The sequence below is a fragment of the Hetaerina americana genome, unplaced genomic scaffold, assembly GCF_022747635.1.
Source record: "Hetaerina americana unplaced genomic scaffold, ioHetAmer1.1.p SCAF_123, whole genome shotgun sequence".
NCBI lineage: Eukaryota > Metazoa > Arthropoda > Insecta > Odonata > Calopterygidae > Hetaerina > Hetaerina americana.
In genome coordinates, this window is record NW_027286326.1 from 853,339 (window position 1) to 874,862 (window position 21,524).

The window sequence follows — 21,524 nt, forward strand, 5'->3', positions numbered from 1 at the left end:
GTCTGGGACGAATGCCTCCTTTTCAAACTCCATCTCTCTCGCTTTGCCTCCCCCCTCTTCAGTAGTATACAGAGCTTCCTTTCGCATCGGCAATTCGTCGTGTCATCGGGCGACTTTCTTTCCTCGACGCGACAAGCGGGGCCGCCGCAAGGCTCTCTCCTCAGCCCCTTCTACTCAATATTTATGTGAATGATTTACCATTTTCTTCGCTTACTCCTTTACACGTGTATGCTGACGTCGCTGCATCATCCCGACAGCGCCATACTAATATTACGAAACTTAACACTTATTTCACATCTGGACGCGAACTTGGAAAATCAGAATCAATGCAGATAAGAGCACACTTTGAATGTGCGTGCTAATTACTCTCGCATATCCCTTTACTCTTCAATAAACACAGGATTCCGCGAGCGTTTTCTCATCGCTGTCTGGGTATAGTCTTGGATTTATAGCTTTCCTTCTTGCCGCACTTAGAATATTGCTGCCGAAAAGCATTAGTCGCGAGGAACCAAATTGTCTTCCTTACTGCCATTGGTTCCCTTCTCATTCCAGCTAAAAAATTCCACCACCTCATTCACCTTTCCACGGCCTTTCATCACGCCATCAGACCGAAGGCCTTCTCGAGGACCTACGCGTCCTGGGAATTAACACTTGCCGTTGTCGCCAGTTCTCAGCACAAGGAAAACCCATCGGTGTCGTTGTCGCGATTGCTACATCAAAAGATTGGCCGATCTCAGCCATTAGGCGAAATTAGGTTTCGCATTAAGTGCGAAAAGTGGCGCACTGATAAGTAATGCCGCGAGGAACAACCACTGCGAAATTGCAGTGGACACCGCAGGTGTGGCACGTTGATCTATGCCGGCAATTTCACCGCTAAATTCCATAAGAGCTGAATGTACCTTTTGTTACCTATCAACGTCCAAACTGGCGACGAGAATTCGCCGTTAGAGGCATCTTTCCGTCCATTGAAGATTCCGATATCCTCGCGCAGCTGCAAACGCTAAACTTCCCTGTGGTTTTTGCACGGTGCATTTTTCTACCCGCCCTTCGGACATTGAGAGGTCCGCAGGCATTAATGAAATCGCCCACTACCTGATGACGACATGCCATGTTGCTTGCAAGAGTTCCCTTGACACATAAGCTTTTATACAATTCAATCCCATGCAGGTTTACACATCACTGTCACTATTTACCGTAAAACCAATGCATCAGTGCAATGCCAGGCGCAGGCATGGGAAACGTCGAAGAGCAGCCGCCGACGAAACGCAAGTACAAATGCCATTTTGGGGCCATTTGCTCCAAAATGGTACGACAGTGATGCGGTCTTTAGGGCACTTCGCTTGCCAATTTTCCTAGGGACTGAAGGAGCCCGGCAAAATTCTTGTCGGAATCACACAAGTTCCTTGGAAGAGCTGCATTTTCTAGCTGGGCATGCTCCTCGACAAGCACCTTACTATGAAGAACCTTGTCTAGCCAGCAACCGGCATCACAGCATCCGCTGGCGCCCATCCTCACACCACGTCTTTCGCTCCGAAGGAGACCAGCTGTTCACGGCGGTGCTATGCCCGATCCTCACTTAAGCGGTACACGCGTCGTGTGGCATTATGGGCAAGGCCACTGTGAACGTGCTGTGCACTGTGGATAGGAAGAACCTGTGGGCGACACTGCGTCTTGGTTGGACTCCGGGCAACGAGGCGCTTACGGAGATTGCCGGCCTTCCACCGCTGGATGCTGCACTTAGGGAGCGGAATGTGCCCTCCCTGGAGTGTGCAGCGTCTTCCTCATGCTATCACAATGACGGGGTCTTTCGGGCACTTTGTTCGTCAGCCATTTCGCTACAAAATGGTATGAAAGTGGTGGAGTCCCTTAGGACTGTGCATTTCTCCAAGAAAAACACAGCTGAGCAGCAATACTGGGCAGCGGCAGGAGCCAGTGTGAAATCAGCCGGACGACCAATTTGGCAATAAGGCATCCGGCTGTGAGCTTAACCAGCCTTTATTTGGACCTGATCTAAATTTCACTCTCTGAGACAACGCAAATGAAGCATCACACATATCCTCAACCTGCTGAGCCATATTCCTGCATCTGCAGTGGACAGGGCCCTAACTTCTCATGCCATGGCGGCTTCTTCATCCCTGGTGCATCCTGTCCTTGATCTCCAGTGGTCCAGGATGGATTAATCTTCGGAATGAGGATAAAAGTTCTCGCCCGTTCTCAAGGAGACGCCGATACTGCATCCTTGGCCAGGCGTTTATCGGCCATTCACCTTGCAGAGCGATAATGCCTTGAAGGGCTTGAAGGGAAGGGAAGGGGAGGAGGATGCCTTGAATGCATGTCGGCCGAAGCTTTCGCGCCGCTATCGACTGGCAATTCTTTCTGCCCGTGACCACTCATCTGAGTCAGTCACGGGCGGTCCCTATGGCTAAGGACTCGGCTCCAGCAGCAGCCCTGGGTCCATCTGATGCTTCTCTGCCATACGAGTGTTTCGCGATCTGATCTGGACCTCTGTCTCCGACCATTTGTACACCGTTGCGTACGGAAATTGTCCACTTGTGTTCAATGTTCTATGACATACTTAGGATCTCTGCAAGTGGCGCTTACAACCGCAGATGTCCACATGCGACATTAGCAGTGAGAAAACCACCTCCTTCACCTTCAGGACTTTCTTTGCAGCACATTGATTTGGTTTGCATTATTTATTCAAAAGCTCTGAATTGTGAAAAGATTTGAATTGTCTTTGTGAAGATGTTTTTGTTTGATTTTCGTGAATATTACTCATTGACGTGAGGGACTGAGTGGAGCTCAATATAAGAAGGCACGTCAAACAAAAGAACATGCTCAGAAGGAAGTTCTCCGAAAAGAAGTGAAATCAGTTTCTTGGGTTCAAAAAAAACTTTTCAGAAACTGCAAGTGCCATCGAAGAAGTGCCAAACATCGAGAGGAATGAATCTATTTCGGCAAGAAAAGATCAAGGTAACATAGTCTGAGGTTTAAATTTTGATGTCAAGTCTGGCCCGGTCTGCTAAAGTGTCATCTGTAAAGGCGCTTCGCAGCGTGGGGAACATTTCCGAGCACCTTTACGTGTACAGAGATCCAGAGCTGTGCTATTGCTGATCTTAATTCGGCAACAGGAGCTTATTTGTATGGTGTTTACTCTATGCCGGCATTTGTCCAAGGGCCACAGTCTGCAGGTGCCCCACGGACGGGTGCTGAGAAGTGCCCAAGCTGTGGCCGTGACCATGCCACTTTTATGCCTACAGGCGAAAAGGGGAAAGCCGAAAAATAATGCCGCGAGGACAAGTCTCCGTGGAAGCGCCGCGGATGTCGCGGGAAAGGTGCCACCGTCATGGCTGGCAATTCCAAAGCTGGAAAATTCCATCTTCTGCTTCTACTCTCACTGCCGTTAATCAGCCGGCTTCGTTGGGAACGAATGCATGGCGAGGAGTTGACGCATCTCACGGCCCTGCACCAAAACGCCCTGAACTGCATCTGCGCCTTGGAGTATTTCTCTGTGTTGCTGATGCCTGCTGCAAACATCTCGCAGATGGCTGCTTCTCTTCGTATTCCATTATGCAAACATAGTCGTCTCCAAGCATTGGCGCCTCACCAACCATTGGTCCTTTCGGGGACCACGTCCGACTCCATCACCACACTGTCGATGCTGCTGACAGAAATGACCTTCTCAGCATCCTTGGGATGCTGCCCACCATCTCAGCTGCCTTGCAGTCGCAGCCTCAGGTGCTCTCGACAACGCTGCGGCAGCTGCCTGCTCTTCCCCAGGCCCGCAATGGATAATTCCCTGATAGATTCCGAAACATTGTCATCGCATCCTGGAATGGTGGCGCCGTGGCGAGAAAGACGCCTGAGCTCCATGTATTTCTGTCTTGACAGAGATGAGAGGTTCCACTACAGCAGGAAACATTCCTTGGGCCAGAGGATCGGTGAACAGTTCCCGGATTTTGCATCTTTCGCAACCAGTCGCACTGAAGAGGGACAGTGATATTGATCGCAGATCACCTGCTCGCAGTGGTTCCTGCTGCAGCCTTTTCTTTCCACAGAAGGCCCTACCATAGACGTGGTGAGGCGAAGGACCCATTTGGCTTGCTTTGGTCCACATTCCACCACAGTTCCTTGCAGAGAAACTCACAGCAATTTTCGTGGGACCAGTTTCTGCGAATCATGGCAGGGGACTTTATTGAAGGACCCAGATTGGAAACACTCGGGGATTGCACCTGCGGCAGTGGACTTTGTCTGAGCGGCTTGCTGCCATCGGTCCTCTTACGCCCACTAATTTTGCTTAGTGCAGAACAAGCGACATCTTGGACATCTCTGTGCACGCCAGGTTGCCTACGGAGCTCATCCGGGAGGAAATTCAGGAGAAAAATTGGCTTAGCTGTTTCAGACTCCCGATGCCTGGTGGATAACTTCTTAATGCTGCCCGGCAGCAAATCTGCAATAACATATTGGCCTTTAGGACCACCAGCTGGGAGAGGAAAGTTTCTAATCTCTCTCCGGAAGATGGCTCCTTGTGGGGCTTAACAAGGTGCCTCAGGGTTGTCATGGGAGGAGGCTCCGCTGCATGCTTCTACGGGGATGCGGCAAACGCCGGAGAAAGCCACGGCTATAGCGGTCCATGTAGAGGAAGTATTTTCTCCCTTACAGAACAACATTGACCAGCCAGATCTCTCGACTTTGCATGTATTTCCGCCAATGACGCCCGTCACGTTCGCGACCACGAGCTGCCACCAACAATTTCTAAGGAGGACCTTATACGGAAAATTAGCACAAGCCGCGAAAATCACCTGGGCCAGATGGCATTTTGAAGGCAGTAATCACATAGATGTTGCAAGTATGCAGCATGGTATTCCTTCCCTGGTTCCCCCGAGACTCCCACGTGACCAACAACAATTTTTCAAGAGCACTCCTCCCCCGGCTCCTAAATTGGGTATAAAAGCCCTGATCGCGGGGCGAAAAGCAGGGTTGGTTATCTGGCGGTGACCGGTAGAGCACGAAGCTTCGGCAGTGTTGCGCTAGTCGCGACAGCGTGTCCTATTTCTGACCCAACGACGGACGAGGGCTCTGCCTAGGTGATGCGTGTCGTGACCGCGTCCGCCCTGCCATACTCCCTTCATTCCCGACGGACGAGGGCTCTGCCTAGGTTATGCGTGTCGTGACCGCGTCCGCCCTGCCATACTCCCTTCCTTCCCGACGGACGCGCGTTGGTTTACTGAGGGTCTAGCCATCCATAAGTTGCGTATACCTTTGTGATTGGTGCATTATAACTGTATGTTGTATAATAAACGATTGTTTGGGTAAGACTCGGTGTAGTTATTCTGACTTTCCCCGATAACCTTTGTGTCGCACCATTAGGAACGCCCCTTGCGACAGTGCAAACGTATTTCGCACGGCTTCAACCTCAGTTGATCCACGGATGCTGTGTTCCTTGACATCACTCATGCATTCAGTAGAGTATGGCATAAAGGACTTCTGTACAAATCGCCAGCTTATATATAAATTGCTCTCCAGCTCATAAGCTTCTCACAGACAGGATTCCACACTGTGCTTGCGAAGTGAACGGACGTGTTTTCCAGCGCTCCTTCTTTCGTATTTTTGTGCGCGTTTGCGTGTTTTGGGTACGATCCCTTTGTGGGTCACCGTGCCGCCCGGCGGGTCCTTTGATCCAACCGCCGAGCAACGGCCGCCCGCCCGGGCCGGTCGCTTGCCTCCCCTTCCCCTCCCGGGAGCCGCCTAGGTGCTCGCCCCGCCCGCCTGCTCGGCTGAGCAGTTCCCCTTCCCGATACATTCCGTCATCGAGCAGTCTCCGATGTGCTTTTAAATAAATTAATGCGAATTAAAGCGTCGTCGCCTCTACATCACGACGCTGGTCCACTTAATAATCCGCGTGGTTCTCATGACGTCGCTATTAATCTTGGACTTCGGGGTAATCGCCGAACGACGCAAACGCCAATTGCTTTAGCGGCAATTTCAGCGAACTTAATTCAGAGTGATATCGTTTCTCCGGTCATGGACGCCGTCCCGCTGACCACGGACAGCTTGCGCGATGCGCTCGCGGCCCTTTCCGTGAGCGAAAGGGACGCAATCTTCGAAACTTTTCGTCCACATTCTGTGTCGCCTGTGCTTCACAACGCCACAACATCTGCTCTTCCCATCACATCACCTTCTCGGCCTCCTACATCGCCACTCAACCAGACACCTTGTCACTCAGCTACCTTGCCAGTGGAGCCAATGGACCTTGGTGCCACCCCGGCCCCGGTGAGTGTTCCCGCCCTCCCCGGTCGTTCAAATTCGCCTCCGCGCACTGTGACGGACGCAATGCGTCCGAGCGCATACCCTGGCAATGCAAATCACGATATTAATAGTGTTTCCAATTCGCAAGACGCCGAATTCACGCTAGTGACGTCTAAACGCCGCCGCCATATGGCGTCAGGCGCATTATCTTCCCCGCCGGTGTCCTCCGTTCACATCGCGAACCGATTTACTCTTCTGACGGAAGGTGAAACTCCCCCTTCCCGTTTAAATTCCGTTCGTCCTCCTCCGCGTGATCAGGCGCGCGTATCGCCCACCGCAGCGGGTCCAAATACGTCCCCAGGTAAAGGGAAAATTCCGCCGTTTCGACTCGTGGACGTCTCCAAATGGGGAGAAATTAATTCGCGCATCAAGCGAGCTTGCGCTTTCCCCCCGGTCGCTCATTCCACGGGCGCGAATGTGGCCGTAATTAAATGTGTTAACTCCGATGATTATACCAAGGTCGCTTCAATACTCCGGGAACTGGAGGTTCCCCACGTGACGTATCAACTGCCCGAAAACCGCCCCCGCGAATTCGCTATTCGTGGCGTACTTCCGTCGATCGACGATGATTCTCTTCTTCGCGATCTGCAGTCGCTTGGCCACCCTGTAATCTCAGTGCGACGCATCACGTCCACTCGTCCATCGGATAACGAACGCGAACAAGGGATTCGCGAAATTCAGCGCTACCCGACGACCACAATTCACGTCGTCTGCGAACACGCAGTCGACGTCGAAGCTTTCTTAAGCATATCATTCTTGGCGGGTCTCCGCGTCACGGTGACCCCATTTCGAAAACCCAACATGCCCGTGCAATGCCACCGTTGCCAGAGAATCGGGCACACCAAAAACCATTGCTTTTTGCAGCCGAACTGTGTTCGGTGCGGCGAAAAGCACCTTAGTAATGAATGCATCAAATCCCGCGAAACCCCGGCACATTGCTATCTCTGCGGACAAGATCACCCCGCAAATTACCGTGGATGCGACGTCCACAAGGAAGCCAAGCGATTGCAGGCCGCGAAGAAAAAACCCAATGTTTTTGCCGCGGCACAGACTCCTCCTCCCCTCCCACGCTCCTTCGCCGGGGCAGTGACCTCGTCAGCTGCTTTTCCTCCGCTCCCTCGCTCAAGGCGTCCCTTTCCGAGCGGACCAGATGGCCACGCGCCCACGCCCGGAGCGCATCCCCTCCCCTCGTCGGCCCTATGCCGTCATCCCGTATTTCTTCGCCCGCCTCGGAGCTTTTAGCATGGTTTCGAAGTATAATGACCCAGATTCAGCATGCACCAACGCTCGAGGCGAAGAAAATGTTTATCCTGGAGCAACTCCTCCAACTTCATGTGTAACGTCCACACGTCTTCACCGCGCGACACGCTGAAAATTCTTTCCTGGAATTGTAACAGTATTTCCAACAAAAAACACGAGTTGCTACAATTCGCTTCGCAACACCACATAGACATCATTCTTCTTCAGGAAACCTTTTTGAAACCTCACGTCTCTTTCTACTCTTCCGATTACATTACACACCGTCTCGACCGCAACGCTCAAGGCGGAGGAGTTGCTATCTTGATTAAACGGGATATCTCTCATTCCCTCCTCGACGTCCCCATCCTCTCCTGCATGGAAGCTCTCGGAATTCAAGTACATACAACGCAGGGTAACCTGAATATATTCACCATTTACCAACTCGTCGGCCGGGCGCGTAAATTGAATAAAAACGACCTGAACCTTTTGATGTTACGTCACAGGTCGGGCTTGTACATAGGAGATTGGAATTCTCATAGCAGACATTGGAATTATTCCTCGACCTCCCGAAACGGGCGCATTTTGCATGCGTCCGCATCGAACCTACCCTCGTCCTTTCTCGCTCCCATGGAGCCGACACGTGTCTCCCGATCCCCTTCCCGTGTTTCCATTATCGATTTCGGTCTGGCGATCAACCTTCCCTTTGTCGGCACGCCCTCGGTCGTCCGAGATTTTTCATCCGACCATTTCCCCGGTCCTTTTTCACCTCCCCCTCTCCTCGTCTTCTTCCCCCACCTACCCCGTCCTTAAACTGGGACCTTTTTCCTGCTTCCCTAGCAGACGTCTTGGAGCCGTTTGCTCCCCTTTCTTCCCCCACTCCTGCGGACCTTGACCGCCGAGCAGAAGCCGTTTCGGATGCCTTTGCAGAAGCGAAACGCCGAATAACGAAATTTATTCCTCCCATTTCTGGGAGATCGCGTCCCCTTCCACAGCACATTCTTGTGATGATCAAAGCACGAAATGCCGCCCGTCGTCTGTGGCAGCGTGACCGATTGCCTTGGGATAAGTCCCGATACAACCGCCTCGCTGCTCACGTCAGACGGTCCATTAAGGCTTTTTCTTCGCAGGAATGGCTGCGTCATGTTTCCTCCCTGTCCTTCGAGGATAACTCTCTCTGGAAAATATCCAAGTCCCTTCGCCGTAACATTAAATCTACCAACCCTCCACTGAATTAACGGACAAATTAATTTTCGATCCGATGAAAAAGGCGGACATCCAGGCTGACCACCTGGAGTCCACCATGACAGTCGATCCAACCCCATCCCCCGCGGATCGTAAAATCAGACAGTTTTTAAAATCTCTTCCGTCAAATCCCCCTGATCTCCCCTTGATAACGTCGGCGGACGATATCAAAGGGATTATCACCTCTCTTCCGTCAAAAAAAGCACCCGGTTTTGATGGGATAACAAACCATCAACTTAAACTTGCCGCCTCCGTTCCGAAGTTTCCCCTTCTCATTTCAGACTTAATTAATCATTGCTACCTTGCTTCCCATTTCCCATCCCCTTGGAAAACAGGGAAAGTTATCCTCCTTCCGAAGCCAGGGAAAGACGCTTCAATCCTCGGAAATTGTCGCCCGATAACTCTTTTGTCAAACCTGTCGAAAATTTTCGAGCGAGTCCTTCTGACTCAGCTTGAATCACACGCGAACGCTCAGGGCATCTTCCGCCCGGAGCAATTTGGTTTTAGATCTCGCGTCTCCGCGCCGCATCAAATACTTCGCTTATGCGAACGTATTTCGCACGGCTTTAACCTCCGTCGATCCACGGACGCTGTCTTTCTTGACATCGCCCGCGCGTTCGATGGAGTTTGGCATAAAGGTCTGCTTTATAAATTGCACCTTTCGCACTTTCCTCCGCCCCTCATCAACTTGATCGCCAGTTTCCTTTCCAATCGCCGATTCCGGGTGTCTAATGGGGACTCCCTCTCCTCTGTAAAGCGAGCCGAAGCGGGTGTTCCGCACGGCTCTCTTATCAGCCCGTTTCTATTCAATTTATTCGTCAATGACATGCCGATTCCTTGGCGTCACTCTTGACGCCAAATTAACCTTCCAACCGCACCTTAATCTGTGCCGCCGCAAAGCCATTGTGGCCGTGAATCAGCTTCGATGTCTCGCATCGGAAGCCTCTTCTGTGTCGCACGCGGACAGGATGCGACTTTACAAGTCGATCATCCGTCCGCAAATTCTTTACGGATCTCAAATTTTCGCGTGCCGAAGGACGTTATGGACCCACCTCGAAACAATACAAAACAAAGCCATTCGGGGTCTGCTTAATGTGAGCCGTCTCACCCGAATGGCAGATGTGCGCGCGGCACATCGCCTCCCGTCAATTGCGGACTTTATGCGCCGCCAAATTAAGTCGTTTCATGCGTCGCTGACCACCGCTGGTAATCCCCTTCTGGCGTCGTTGTGGGATTACGATATTGAAAAGCGTCATACATATACACTGCCTAAGGATACTACTCGCCTGAGTCTTTCCTATGCCTGCTTTTAGTCTTCTTCTTAGTCGTTAAATTTAAATATATCGTCCTAAGTTAGCGTTCATTATAGCCTATCATATCGTGTGTAATCTCCTTCTCAGCTTAGCCGGGTGCTTTCTTTTCGCACCCATTGATGTTAATATTTCACCGATAACAATATTCATTCGGTGTTCTCTCGTTATTGTTTTTAGCGATCGCTTAGTCCCGCCCTGTCCACCTGTAGGACGTATACGGGCGCTCCCCCTTTCTGTAAATACTCCCCGCCATATATTCATATTAGAGTTCATTATCCTTTCTTTTAAATTTTAAGTCATCCCCCTGTAAATTGCCTTCTCCCGTATAGTTTATTCATAGTTCTTAACCCAAGCCGTTTCCTGTCGGCTTGTCATATTTTTATGTTCATTTCATGTGAGAATGTACTCCTCACATACTAGTTGTTAAGTTTCTTTCTTCACAGAAACAACACGTACACTGACGTCATTTTAGTTCAAATTGCCAGGGTATTTCTTTATTGTGAAACGACCGGTAAAGGTGGGTAACGCTCACCGGCACGGTTTATGTGTGCCCTCTCCAGGGCTTCCATTGCTCCATTTCATAAGCTTCTCGATAACATACTGCTCTTTCAAAGAGAACGGACGTGTCTTTCGTGCGCTCCTTTGGTTTTTGTGTGCATTTTGGCAGTACGAGCCTGTGGTTCATCGTGCCGACCGGCGGGTCCTTTGATCCGGCCGACGCCGCCGAGCAACGACCCCGCCCGCCGGGGCCAGTCGCTTGCCTCCCCTCCTCCTCCCCGGAGCCGCCCTGGCGCTCGCCCCGCCCGAGCATTCTCTCTTTCCTCGCCCGCCCCCCTCTCCTTCCCTTTCCATCGTCGAGAGCAACATCTCCGATGTGTCAGGTGAACAGACAATGAGAATAAAAACCTCTACTCCGCTGCATCACGAAACTGGACCGCTTCGTCACCCGCGCGGTGCGCATGACGTCTCAATAAACATTGGTTTGCGTGGCAATCGCCGTACGACTTCGTCACCAGTGGCGTTAACAAAAGTTTCAACAACAGCTATAACGCGTGATACGAATTCGTCTTTCGCCATGAACGCTACCCCGTTGACAACAGAGCTTGCGCAACGCGCTCGCGGCCCTTTCGGTGAGCGAAAGGGACGCAATCCTCGACAATTTCCGTCCTTCGACCGCCTCTGCTCCTTCTACTTCGCCCAAGGACTTGCCTTCTGCCGTTCTCCACGCGACAACTTCGCCTTCAGCAGGAGTCAGCACTACTTCCATCCCTGATGCTCGCCACTCGGCTTCCACACCAGTCCCGGCCGAGCCCATGGAGACCAGCTCCGCTCAGGATGCGGTGAGTGATTCCTTCCTTGCCGGTCATTCAATTCTTGATCCCAATGCGCGACCTGTGCCTGACCGCCAGTGCCAGCAGAGCGCATCCCTTGGCACTGTAAACGAGGTTTCAAATGAAGGTATTTCATCCGTGGAAAATTTCCAGGTGGTGTCATCCAAGCGCCGGCGACACATGGCCACAGGCGCTTTACCTGCATTCCCGATCGCTCCGGTTGCGATTTCTAACAAATATTCATTACTTTCCAATTCAATGGCATCCAATTCCGCTAATTTATCCGGTAACAGTGCTCCGCGGCCGACGTCCGCTTCGAGCGGGAATAAAGGTAAAATCCCTCCTTTCCGTATCGCCGACACAAAACAATGGACGGAGATGAAGAGATGATCGCCCGCGCTTGCCAGTTTCCCCCGATCGCCCATTCCACGAGTAATAATTACGCGGTAATAAAATGTAGCACCATTGACGATTACAATAAAGTCTCTGTAATCCTTAAGGAGCTGAATGTTCCTTACGAAACATACCAACTCCCGTGCAATCGTCGGCGGGAATTCGCGATCAAGGTCATCCTTCCGGCAATCGAGGAATCTGAAATAACGACGCACTTGCAATCTCTAGGCTTCCCGGTGATATTCGCTCGCCGCATTTTTTCAACCCGCCCGTCGGACATTGAAAGGTCCCACAAAATTAAAGAAGTCGCCCGTTATCCCACTACTACTTGCCATATAGCTTGCGAAAGCTCCGTCGACACGGAAGCTTTCCTTCAAATCCAATCCCTCGCGGTCTTACGCGTCGCGGTTTCTATTTTCCGCAAACCCAACGAACCGGTGCAATGCCATCGTTTAGGACATACGAAAAACCATTGTTTCTTGCAACCTATTAGCGTTGGATGCGGTGGCAAACATCTGAGCAGTGAATGTACGAAGCCTAGGGAGGAGGCTGCATTATGTTTCCTCTGTGGTAACGCGCATCCGGCGAATTATCGCGGTTGCGAGGTCCACAAAGAAGCCAAGAGTTTGCAAGCGGAGCGTAAAAAGATCGCGCCAGCTGTTCCTTCGGCGACCGCTCCCCCTCCCCTCTCTCGCTCCTTCGCCCGGGCAATGACCTCCAATGTGAAGTTCCCTCCGCTCCCAGTTTCTAAGTCTTCCCCTCCGCCGCTGCCAGCCTGCCACGCGCCCCTCCCCGGCCTTCAGCAACCTCCCCTCCTTTCCTCCGCTGCTACGGACCTACTGCAATGGTTCCGCGGAATAATGTCCGTCATTCAGCAGGCCCCGACTATCGAAGCGAAAAAGATTTTCATTCTTGAGCAACTTCTCCGTCTACATGTTTGATTCCCCGTGTACATCATTGCGTCGTTCGCTAAAAATCTTATCTTGGAATTGCAATAGCCTGTTAAACAAGAAACACGAACATTTTAACTATGCCGCGTTACATCACATCGACATACTGCTTCTTCAGGAGACCTTTCTGAAGCCACACATCTTTTACTCTCCAGAGTATTGCACACACCGTCTTTACAGAAACAAACCCGGCGGAGGAGTTGCTATCCTTATTAAGCGGGATATTCCTCATTCCCTTCTTATTGTTCCCATTCTCTCCAGCATGGAAGCTCTAGGAATCGAAGTACATACAACGAACGGTACTATAAACATATTCTCCATTTACCAACTATGCGGTAGACCGAATAAATTGAATAAAGACGACCTCGCGCGCCTGATCTCCCCACGAAAATCGGGCTTATTCATCGGCGATTGGAACGCACGCAGCTTCCATTGGAACTGTTCTAAACAAAATTACAACGGGAGAATTCTGCAGTCCTTCATTGAATCCCAGTCGGCGTCCATATTGGCTCCTTCCGAGCCGACGCATATTTCCCGATCCCCTTCCTCCGTCAGCATCATAGACTCCCTTAATCTTCCATTCATCTCTCCTCCTTCCGTGGTTCACGGATTCACTTCGGACCATCTTCCCGTCCTTTTCCATCTCCCTATCTCCTCGCCACGTGCGCAACTCCCCCCGACCCAGTCCTTTTCCTAGAACCGCTTTCCAGATGCCCTCGCAGACGTCCCCGTCCCCCGAGGACCTAGACCGCCATGCCGAGGCCGTTTCGGAAGCTTTTGCGGAAGCGAAGCGCCGTATTACGTCATCAGTCCCTCCCAAATCTGGGAGAAAAAGCCGTGCCCTTCCTCCTCACATTCTTGCGAAGATAAAAGCCAGAAATGCCGCTCGCCGTGCATGGCAAAGGGACCGATTGCCTTGGGACAAGTCCCTTTACAATCGGCTCCATGCTGACGTCAGGCGCTCCATTGCTGCTTTCTCTTCTCAAAAGTGGATGCGTCATGTTTCCTCTCTGTCTTTCGAGGATAACTCTCTGTGGAAAATTTCTAAGTCCCTTCGTCGCTCCCCAAAACAGACCTCCCTTGAAATTAATCGACATTAATTTTCGACCCAACCCAGAAGGCGGTGTTCCTGGAAGGTACGATGGCCGCCGATCCTTCCCCCGCGGACCATAAAATCCGCAAATTCCCTGCGAATCTTCCTTCCAATCCTACCAGTCTCCCCTTGATAACGTCTGCAGACGAAATAAAGTCAATCTTAACCTCGCTGCCGCCGAAGAAGGCGCCCGGGTTTGACAATGTGTCAAATCGGGAACTTATTCTTGCGGCCCAAGTACCTATCTTCCCTCTCATCCTTTCCGACCTAATTAATCATTGTTACCTTTCCGCCCACTTCCCTTCCCCTTGGAAAACAGGGAAAGTTATCCTCCTTCCAAAGCCAGGGAAAGACGCCACGATACCGGGTAATTGCCGACCAATTACTCTGCTCTCTAACGTGTCCAAAATCTTTGAGCGGGTCCTTCTGTCCCTGCTAGAATCGCACGCGCGCGACCGTCACATTTTTCGCCCTGAGCAACTTGGTTTCCGCGGAATTTCAAATCCTTCGCTTGTGCGAACGTATTTCGCACGGTTTCAACCTTCGTCGATCCACGGACGCGGTATTTCTCGATATCGCCCGTGCGTTCGACAGGGTATGGCACAACGGTCTCCTTTTCAAAATGAACCTTTCCTCCTAATGGTACGCCGTTTTCTCGCCAATCGCCGATTTCGGGTTTGCTTGGGGGATTCCCTTTCATCCGTAAAGAACCCCGCCGGCATCGTCCCGCAGGGCTCTCTAAAGCCCGTTCTTATTCAATTTATTCGTTAATTATATACCGTCCACGCCCCACACGTATCTCTACATGTACGCAGATGACACCGCCATTGCTGCCTCGTCCGGGGTACGCTCGGCGAACATTCGGCGCATCAACACGCACCTACGCAAACTGCAAAAGTGGACGTCTACATGGAAAATTAAGATAAACGCCGACAAAAGCACACACGTCCACTTCGCCCGACGACGCCAACGCACTCCTCACCTTCCTATAACGCTCCAAAAACATGTGATTCCTAGAGCTTCCTTGGCGTCATTATCGACGAGAAACTGACCTTCCGACCACATTTGGACCATTGCCGAACGTCGGCGATTGTCGCAAGGAACAAGCTGTCTTGCCTCACCTTGACGACATCGCCACTCAGTCACAAGGACCGAATGCGCCTTTACAAGGCGATCATTCGGCCCAAATTTCTTTATGCCAGCTCCATTTTCGCAAACCGTAAAACTACATGGCGCCACCTGGAAACCATTCAAAACAAATCCATACGGGGCTTACTGCACTAAGCCGCAGGACGCGAATGGCCGAGGTCCGTGCCGCCCACGATATCCCGGCCGTCGCGGACTTAATTCGCACGCAGGTAACCAAATTCCATTCGCGCCTGAAATCAGCGGGCAATCCACTCCTCACGGCCATTTGGGATTACGACATAAATCGGAAACATACCTATACACTGCCTAAAGATATTACTCGACTTTGAGTCTTTCCTATGTCTACTCTTAAATGTACGGCACTCTCTTCGCCATTTTTTCCTGTTTATTTTTACTGATGTTTCCCCGAAATGTTCCTGTCAGCTCGTTCAACTTATGTTGTAAATTGTTAGGGTGTAACAGTCCTATTGCACTTAGTATTAAGTTTCCCGCTTCTCACAAACACATGCATACTTTCGTCAGGTTTTTTGCAATGCCAAGGATTTAATTTATGTAAAATGACCGGTAAAGGTGGGTATCGCCCACCGGGACGGTATAATATGCGCCCGCAAGGGCCGACAATGATACGGCTGTGTCATAAGCTTCTCTTCTCATGAACAACACGCACACTGACGTTGGTTTTTTTTCATCATGCCATGGTTTTCATTTGTTGTGAATCGACCTGTTAAGGTTGTTTGCACCCACCAGCATGGTACGTGTGCCCACAAGGGCTTTCAATGAGCCATTTCAGACATTAGGTGCAGTAATGCCAAAATCGACTACACAAAGGGTTTCTTTCAAAGGTGACTTTCTATTCAATGGGTATGGCGGCCAAAATGCCTCCTAAGGGCAAACGACACCAGCCCTTAATTTAAATATGTTGAATGTTTTTTTCCTCAATGTTCACTGAGATCAAAGAGGACTTCATTATAACTATTTTAAAATCCCCATTCTATTAGACAAAACTAATACATCCACCACTACTGCTAATGTGCCTTCACAACAGGTAGACAATTAGCTTAATTCAATCCAAACTCAATCTATCATGCTGTAGGCCATATAGAAAATATAATTTAGCTTCTCAGCTCTCTTTAGGTTCTCAGCCCAAACCACTTTGGTGGACAATTAGGTTACCACAAGCACACCTGCTGCAATGTGCCCCCTTTCAGCTGTAAAGACTGCAAAACATTTGACTCACCTTTTCACATTGCTGACACTAGCAATTGGCTGGTGATTAACAACGAAATAATTAAACTCTGTCATACATACTCCCAATACATTACTTGACTGGTACCAACACTATGGTAATAAAATGTTCCACTGTTCATGAATATCACAAAGTAGGTAAAATTCTGAAATCCATGACTGTCCCTTTGTCACATACCAACTCCCTGGAGACAGAAAATATAATTTTCACTGAGGAGTCTCTTCCCTTCCATTGAAGATTAAGGCAAACAGAATTGAAAAGCCACAGTTTCTCAATGGTATCAGTAGGCGGAATATGCTCTACTCGTCCCTTTGACATCCAGCATACCTTAGGGATCCAATTTGTGGCCAAATATCCCACAACTTGTCACCTAGTTTTTGAAAATTCAGAACACCCCCAAGCCCTGTCATTAAAAACCAATCTAGCAGGTCTGGCAATCAAAATAGACTATTTAAAATAATTTCCATTACCTGTGCAGGGCCATAGGTGCCCAGCCATTGGTAATGCATAAATCACAGCACCTGTCTTTTAAACTGTGTTTGCTGTGGCTAAGACCACACCACCTCCAAATGTCAAAATTCCAAAGACACCCAGCCATGTGATATCTCTGCAAACAAGACCACACTGCCAATTATCGAGGGTGCCTGGTCCACAAAAACACAAAACAAGTTTTGCTATTGCACTGAGGAAATGCTGGACTTCTTACCACAGCACCTTGTCCAGCCTCTCTCACACAATCCTTCTCTGCTGCTCTCACCAATAACAACTCCTTTCCCTCTTTAATCCATTATTCACCTACAACACCATTCTCTCAACAAAAGACTGATACGAATGAATCTATAGCTTAAATGCCCTTCTTCAGGGACACTTGGGCAAAAATGTCTTCCCTTCCCTTAAGGAAAAGAAATTGTTCTTGCTAGAAAAATGTTTCTCTTCCAGACTGAACTAACAACATTACACTTCCAAACACATCACAACACATATGAACAATCCTGGAATTGCAACAGCATACTACACACACAAAAAGACCATTTATTGAAATACATAGACAAAAACAAATTAGACATTACACTTTTACAAGAAATATTTCTAAAACCATAATGTCTATTACTCTCATAATCACAACATACATCCACCAGACAGAAACATCCCTGGTCACCATATGGAACTTAGACAATCCTCCTTATCCATCTTCATTTTTGAACCCTTGAGGCCCTTGGTATCACGCTACACACATCACAAGGAAACCTACACATTTACTCCATATACCACCAACCTGGCAAATATATGAAGAGACGACTTCACAAAACTACTCTCACTTCATGACAGGGCCTTGTAAGAAGGCAACTGGAATGGCAAAAATAGTGACTGGAATATCATTAAGCCCGGGACTTTCACATGCATTCAGTTAAGTACCTATATCTTTGAGTATGATGTTTATAGGATTGTGCGCATAAAACGACTTGAGCTACCGGGGAGGGAAGGTTTTTGGGAGATTCTTTGGACACTCCTGTTGATCTGCAAACGGGCACAGCAGGCCTGTGGCCAGGAATCCACCCATCCTAGCACCCTATGAAGTGGACCCACCCAGGTCCTACAGAAGTGCAATGGGAGGCAGGCTTCCTTCTGAGTGAACTGGATTAGATGACCAATTGGGGACACAGCTCAAATGCTTCCAAAAGGTGAGAAGGAGGGACTTAGTAAGCCTCCCCCTTTTGGAGGCTCAGCTGAGGACAGCTCGAATCGTTGTGTATGTCTATTAATCTTTATTTCAACTGTTAATGTCATTGAACATCATGCTCACTTTCCAAAATTGTTGTCCACGACATTCAGTGGTAAAATCAGAACCACAGGACAACCGGGCAGGCAAAGATCCAAGGAAGGGCTCAGAGCAACATTCAATTCCCATGGCCACTAATTATCTATATCTCCATCCAGACCTCTTGCATTGATTCCCTGCTTTCATGGTCCATACTCAGAAAGTGAGTAAGTTGCATGAGAAGAAAATTTATATTCTAGAAGAGGTACTTCAAATGTACACATAATTAATGCTTGCCATCGTCTTTGCGCTTAGACAATACAATTCTTTCCCAGAAATGTAACAACATTCACTGCATAAAGCATGAACTTTTATAGCTTCCTACCACACACCACATTGACATAATACTTTCACAGGAAACTTTACTTAAGCTGCACATTTTCTTTTATGGGCGGAATGACACTACACACTAATTCAATAGGCATTCACAATGAGTAACTGTTCTGGTTGAGTGCAATCTCCAATTCTTTTTTAGACGTCCTCGTTCTTACTAATAAAAAGCTCTCTGAATAACTCTTCATCCAACACAAGGATTTTAAACATATTTTCAATTTACCAATGTGGGGTTCTTTCACTCATTTCGGAAAAGAATGACTTTCCTTGGTTTACATCCAAGAGAAAGAACAGATGGTTCTTTGGGGGTTGAAATTCACATCATGGTGCAGCTAATTGTTCCAGCACGGAGAGTAGCAGCTGTATCCTGCTTCCTTCATCACAGGCAAACCTGTCTCTATCCTAGCTCTTCTTGAGCCCACCCAAGTCACCAGGTCCCCTCACCAGGCCTACTCACTATTTTATTTCACTCTCTTCAAACCTCTTAATTACACCAACCATCTTCAATGAGTTTTCATCACACTTTCTCCTTCAATTTCGCCTGTCTGTTTCCATGAGCATGCGTCAGCTAATCACCAAGTCTTTCGCCTCTGCAAAATAATTTGCATGGATTGAAGTCTAATGGTAACTGATTCTGTCTTTTAAGACGTCGCCACGGCCTTCTACAGTATGGCACGATGGCCATCTCTTTAAACTTAACCCCTCTCATTTCCCCCTCCCCTGCTGTTCATCAGCCACAGCTACCTTCCGCATCAGCAATTTGTCAGGGCATTGGGTGAATCCATCTCCCGTCACACAAAGGTGCATCTGTGCCACAAGACTTGATGCTCAGTCCTCTCCTCCTACATCTGTTGGTGAACAACTTACTTTCCACTCCACATGTATGTATGCAGAAAACACCACAATCGCAGCACCTTCAAGACAGTCACAAAAGCTTATCTGGCGTACCACCAGAGAAACCTCTTTCACGCACATCGAAAGGATGCACCCTCCTGAGGCGATCTTCCGGCGGCTTACTCATGAGCGAACTGACCCGGATGGCCGACATTTGAGCACCCCACAACCCAGCATCCATCGTGAAATTCATCTGCGCCATTAAGAGACACCCTTTCAATTGTGGATTCTATGAACTGGTAACCCTCTCCTTCTTAATACCTGGGATTATGCTCTTCCATGTAAAAATCAAGTAGACTGCCTAAATATATCACGTCTAAGAGTCTATCCTATGTCTCTGTGTCTTTCTTCTTCCTAGGTCACGTGACCTCACCTTATTACAGTGCATGTTCATTTACAAATAAATTTACACTGTTTCCTTTGTGCCTTCTTTGATACGCCACTTCAAACCGTCTCTTTTTCTCTTTGGGTAGTAAATAATCTTACAAATCTAACATGCCACCTATTCGCACCCCCACCATATTGTGACATTTCCAATTCAAATTGTACTCAATATTTGCTCCGGGACGTGTATACAATGCCCAGGATCACCATGGGCAACGACCCTTTGGAGATTCTACTCTGAATGTCAATAGCGGTGACCCTCATTGATAGCCAAGCAGCTTATTATTTTTGTTATGATAATTTATCTGGCTTTCAAAGATCTTCAGAATCTTACTGAACTTCCGAAGTATGCTTCACCTCACCACACTGCAGTGTCCATCACGCCACTCATCCCTCATGTAGCCTGCCGACTGAGTTTCTGAGATTTAAAAGGACGCGAGGCAAAGAGGAGCCTTGCTGCACTTCAGGTCAATGGCAGTGGCTTCTGTTGACTGAAAGGCTGGCAGTGGGAATCTCTGAGCACTCAAGATGATGAATAACCAAAACAGCTGCTTCTCTCTGCGTCGATCTGTCCTTCTGGCAAACCTGGACTCCTGGAATGTGGTACCCAGGCTTTCTTCTCTCTCTCTCTGGAGGGACCTCACATTTCTGATGGGAGAGAAATGTGAGGAGGCTGGGTGTCTTCATATCCATGACACCACCCTCATTCCAGGGAAGGGGGACCAAGTTGCATTGCCCTGGTTGGGAATTAGCCATGGTGGGCAGCTATGAGGAATGGCAACTGCTACAGCGGTGCTGAGATGAGCTATAGCCACGATGGTTGCTATCATCCAGAGGATGCCTTGGAGGGGCCTTCCATCAGCGGCGTCAACTGCGAGACCTGGTGGAACCTAAAAAAAAACCAGAGATTATTTCTATCAATATTTTTTCAGTGGTTAAGGTTAGAGTAATATATTTTTCTTCACAATTGTACAAAACAATTTTAAAAATAAAATTTATTTAACAGATAAAAACCTACCATCTGGCGGGTGCCTATTCACACTTATTGGTCTGCTCTCGTATTAATACGTGCTCATGCAGTGTTCAGGTTTTCACACCCTGGTGGATTCACTCGCACGCGGTCAACGAGGGTGGACGTGTTTTCTCATCGCTCCGCGGAAGTGAAAGTTTGTGGCCAAAATGACTGGTGAGGTCATTGCGGAGAGTAAAGTGGTGATTAAGTGCAAGGTCTGTAAAAGGAACTTAAAAAACGGTGCCCAATGCACGGATTGTAGATGCTGGTTTCACTTCAAGTGCAGTAAGAAGACCATGAAGGAGTGTGTTCAAGAAGGGTGGAAGTGTGAACAATGTGAAAAGAGTGTTTCAAATGAACTAAGCAAGAAAGACTCTGCAATAGAAAAGCTAAGGAGTGAACTGCAAACGGCTAAGGAAGTAATATCAGCCCTAAAGGATGAAAACGAGAGGTTAAAATGTCAACTAGATAACAAATGTGAACGTTTCGAGACTGTTAGAGACAGGAGATGTAAGAGACGCACGGAAACGAGAGCACCGGAAAAACGCCGCAGTGCTGATTTGTGTGGAGGAGGCAGCACAAGAGAAGGAAATTCAGTTAGGGAAGGTCAGTCACATCCACAAGGAATGTGTGAACTTAAGAAGAATAAAACAAAGTTTAGAATCATGGGGGATTCTATCATAAGATTCAGCGGAGAAGTTTGCAAGGAAGCTGGGGCAACGGTAAATTGTTTCCCGGGTATAAGAATGGAGCAACTGCAATACAAAATTGAGGAGATGGAGGGTGAGCGGGAAGAGGAAGTGGTGATCCTACACGT

The 21,524-nt window shown here is 49.0% G+C and overlaps 1 protein-coding gene across 1 annotated transcript; it reads left to right on the forward strand.

The window, feature by feature from the left end:
* The first annotated feature begins 6,024 nt into the window (after window positions 1-6,024).
* On the forward strand, window positions 6,025-20,117 carry LOC139685976 (uncharacterized). The gene is made up of 4 exons (XM_071583103.1): window positions 6,025-6,273; window positions 11,204-11,561; window positions 19,152-19,298; window positions 20,014-20,117. Exons 1-4 carry the CDS (start codon window positions 6,025-6,027, stop codon window positions 20,115-20,117), a joined length of 858 nt encoding a protein of 285 aa, XP_071439204.1.
* The last annotated feature ends 1,407 nt before the right edge of the window (window positions 20,118-21,524 follow it).

Bases quoted from the DNA above. Each gene is read 5' to 3' on its own strand.
- LOC139685976 (XM_071583103.1), top strand. From the start codon at position 6,025: ATGGACGCCGTCCCGCTGACCACGGACAGCTTGCGCGATGCGCTCGCG. The intron at 6,274-11,203 runs GTGAGTGTTCCC...CGTTGACAACAG, and splicing joins TTGGTGCCACCCCGGCCCCG to AGCTTGCGCAACGCGCTCGC. The intron at 11,562-19,151 runs GTATTTCATCCG...GCTGTTCATCAG, and splicing joins AAACGAGGTTTCAAATGAAG to CCACAGCTACCTTCCGCATC.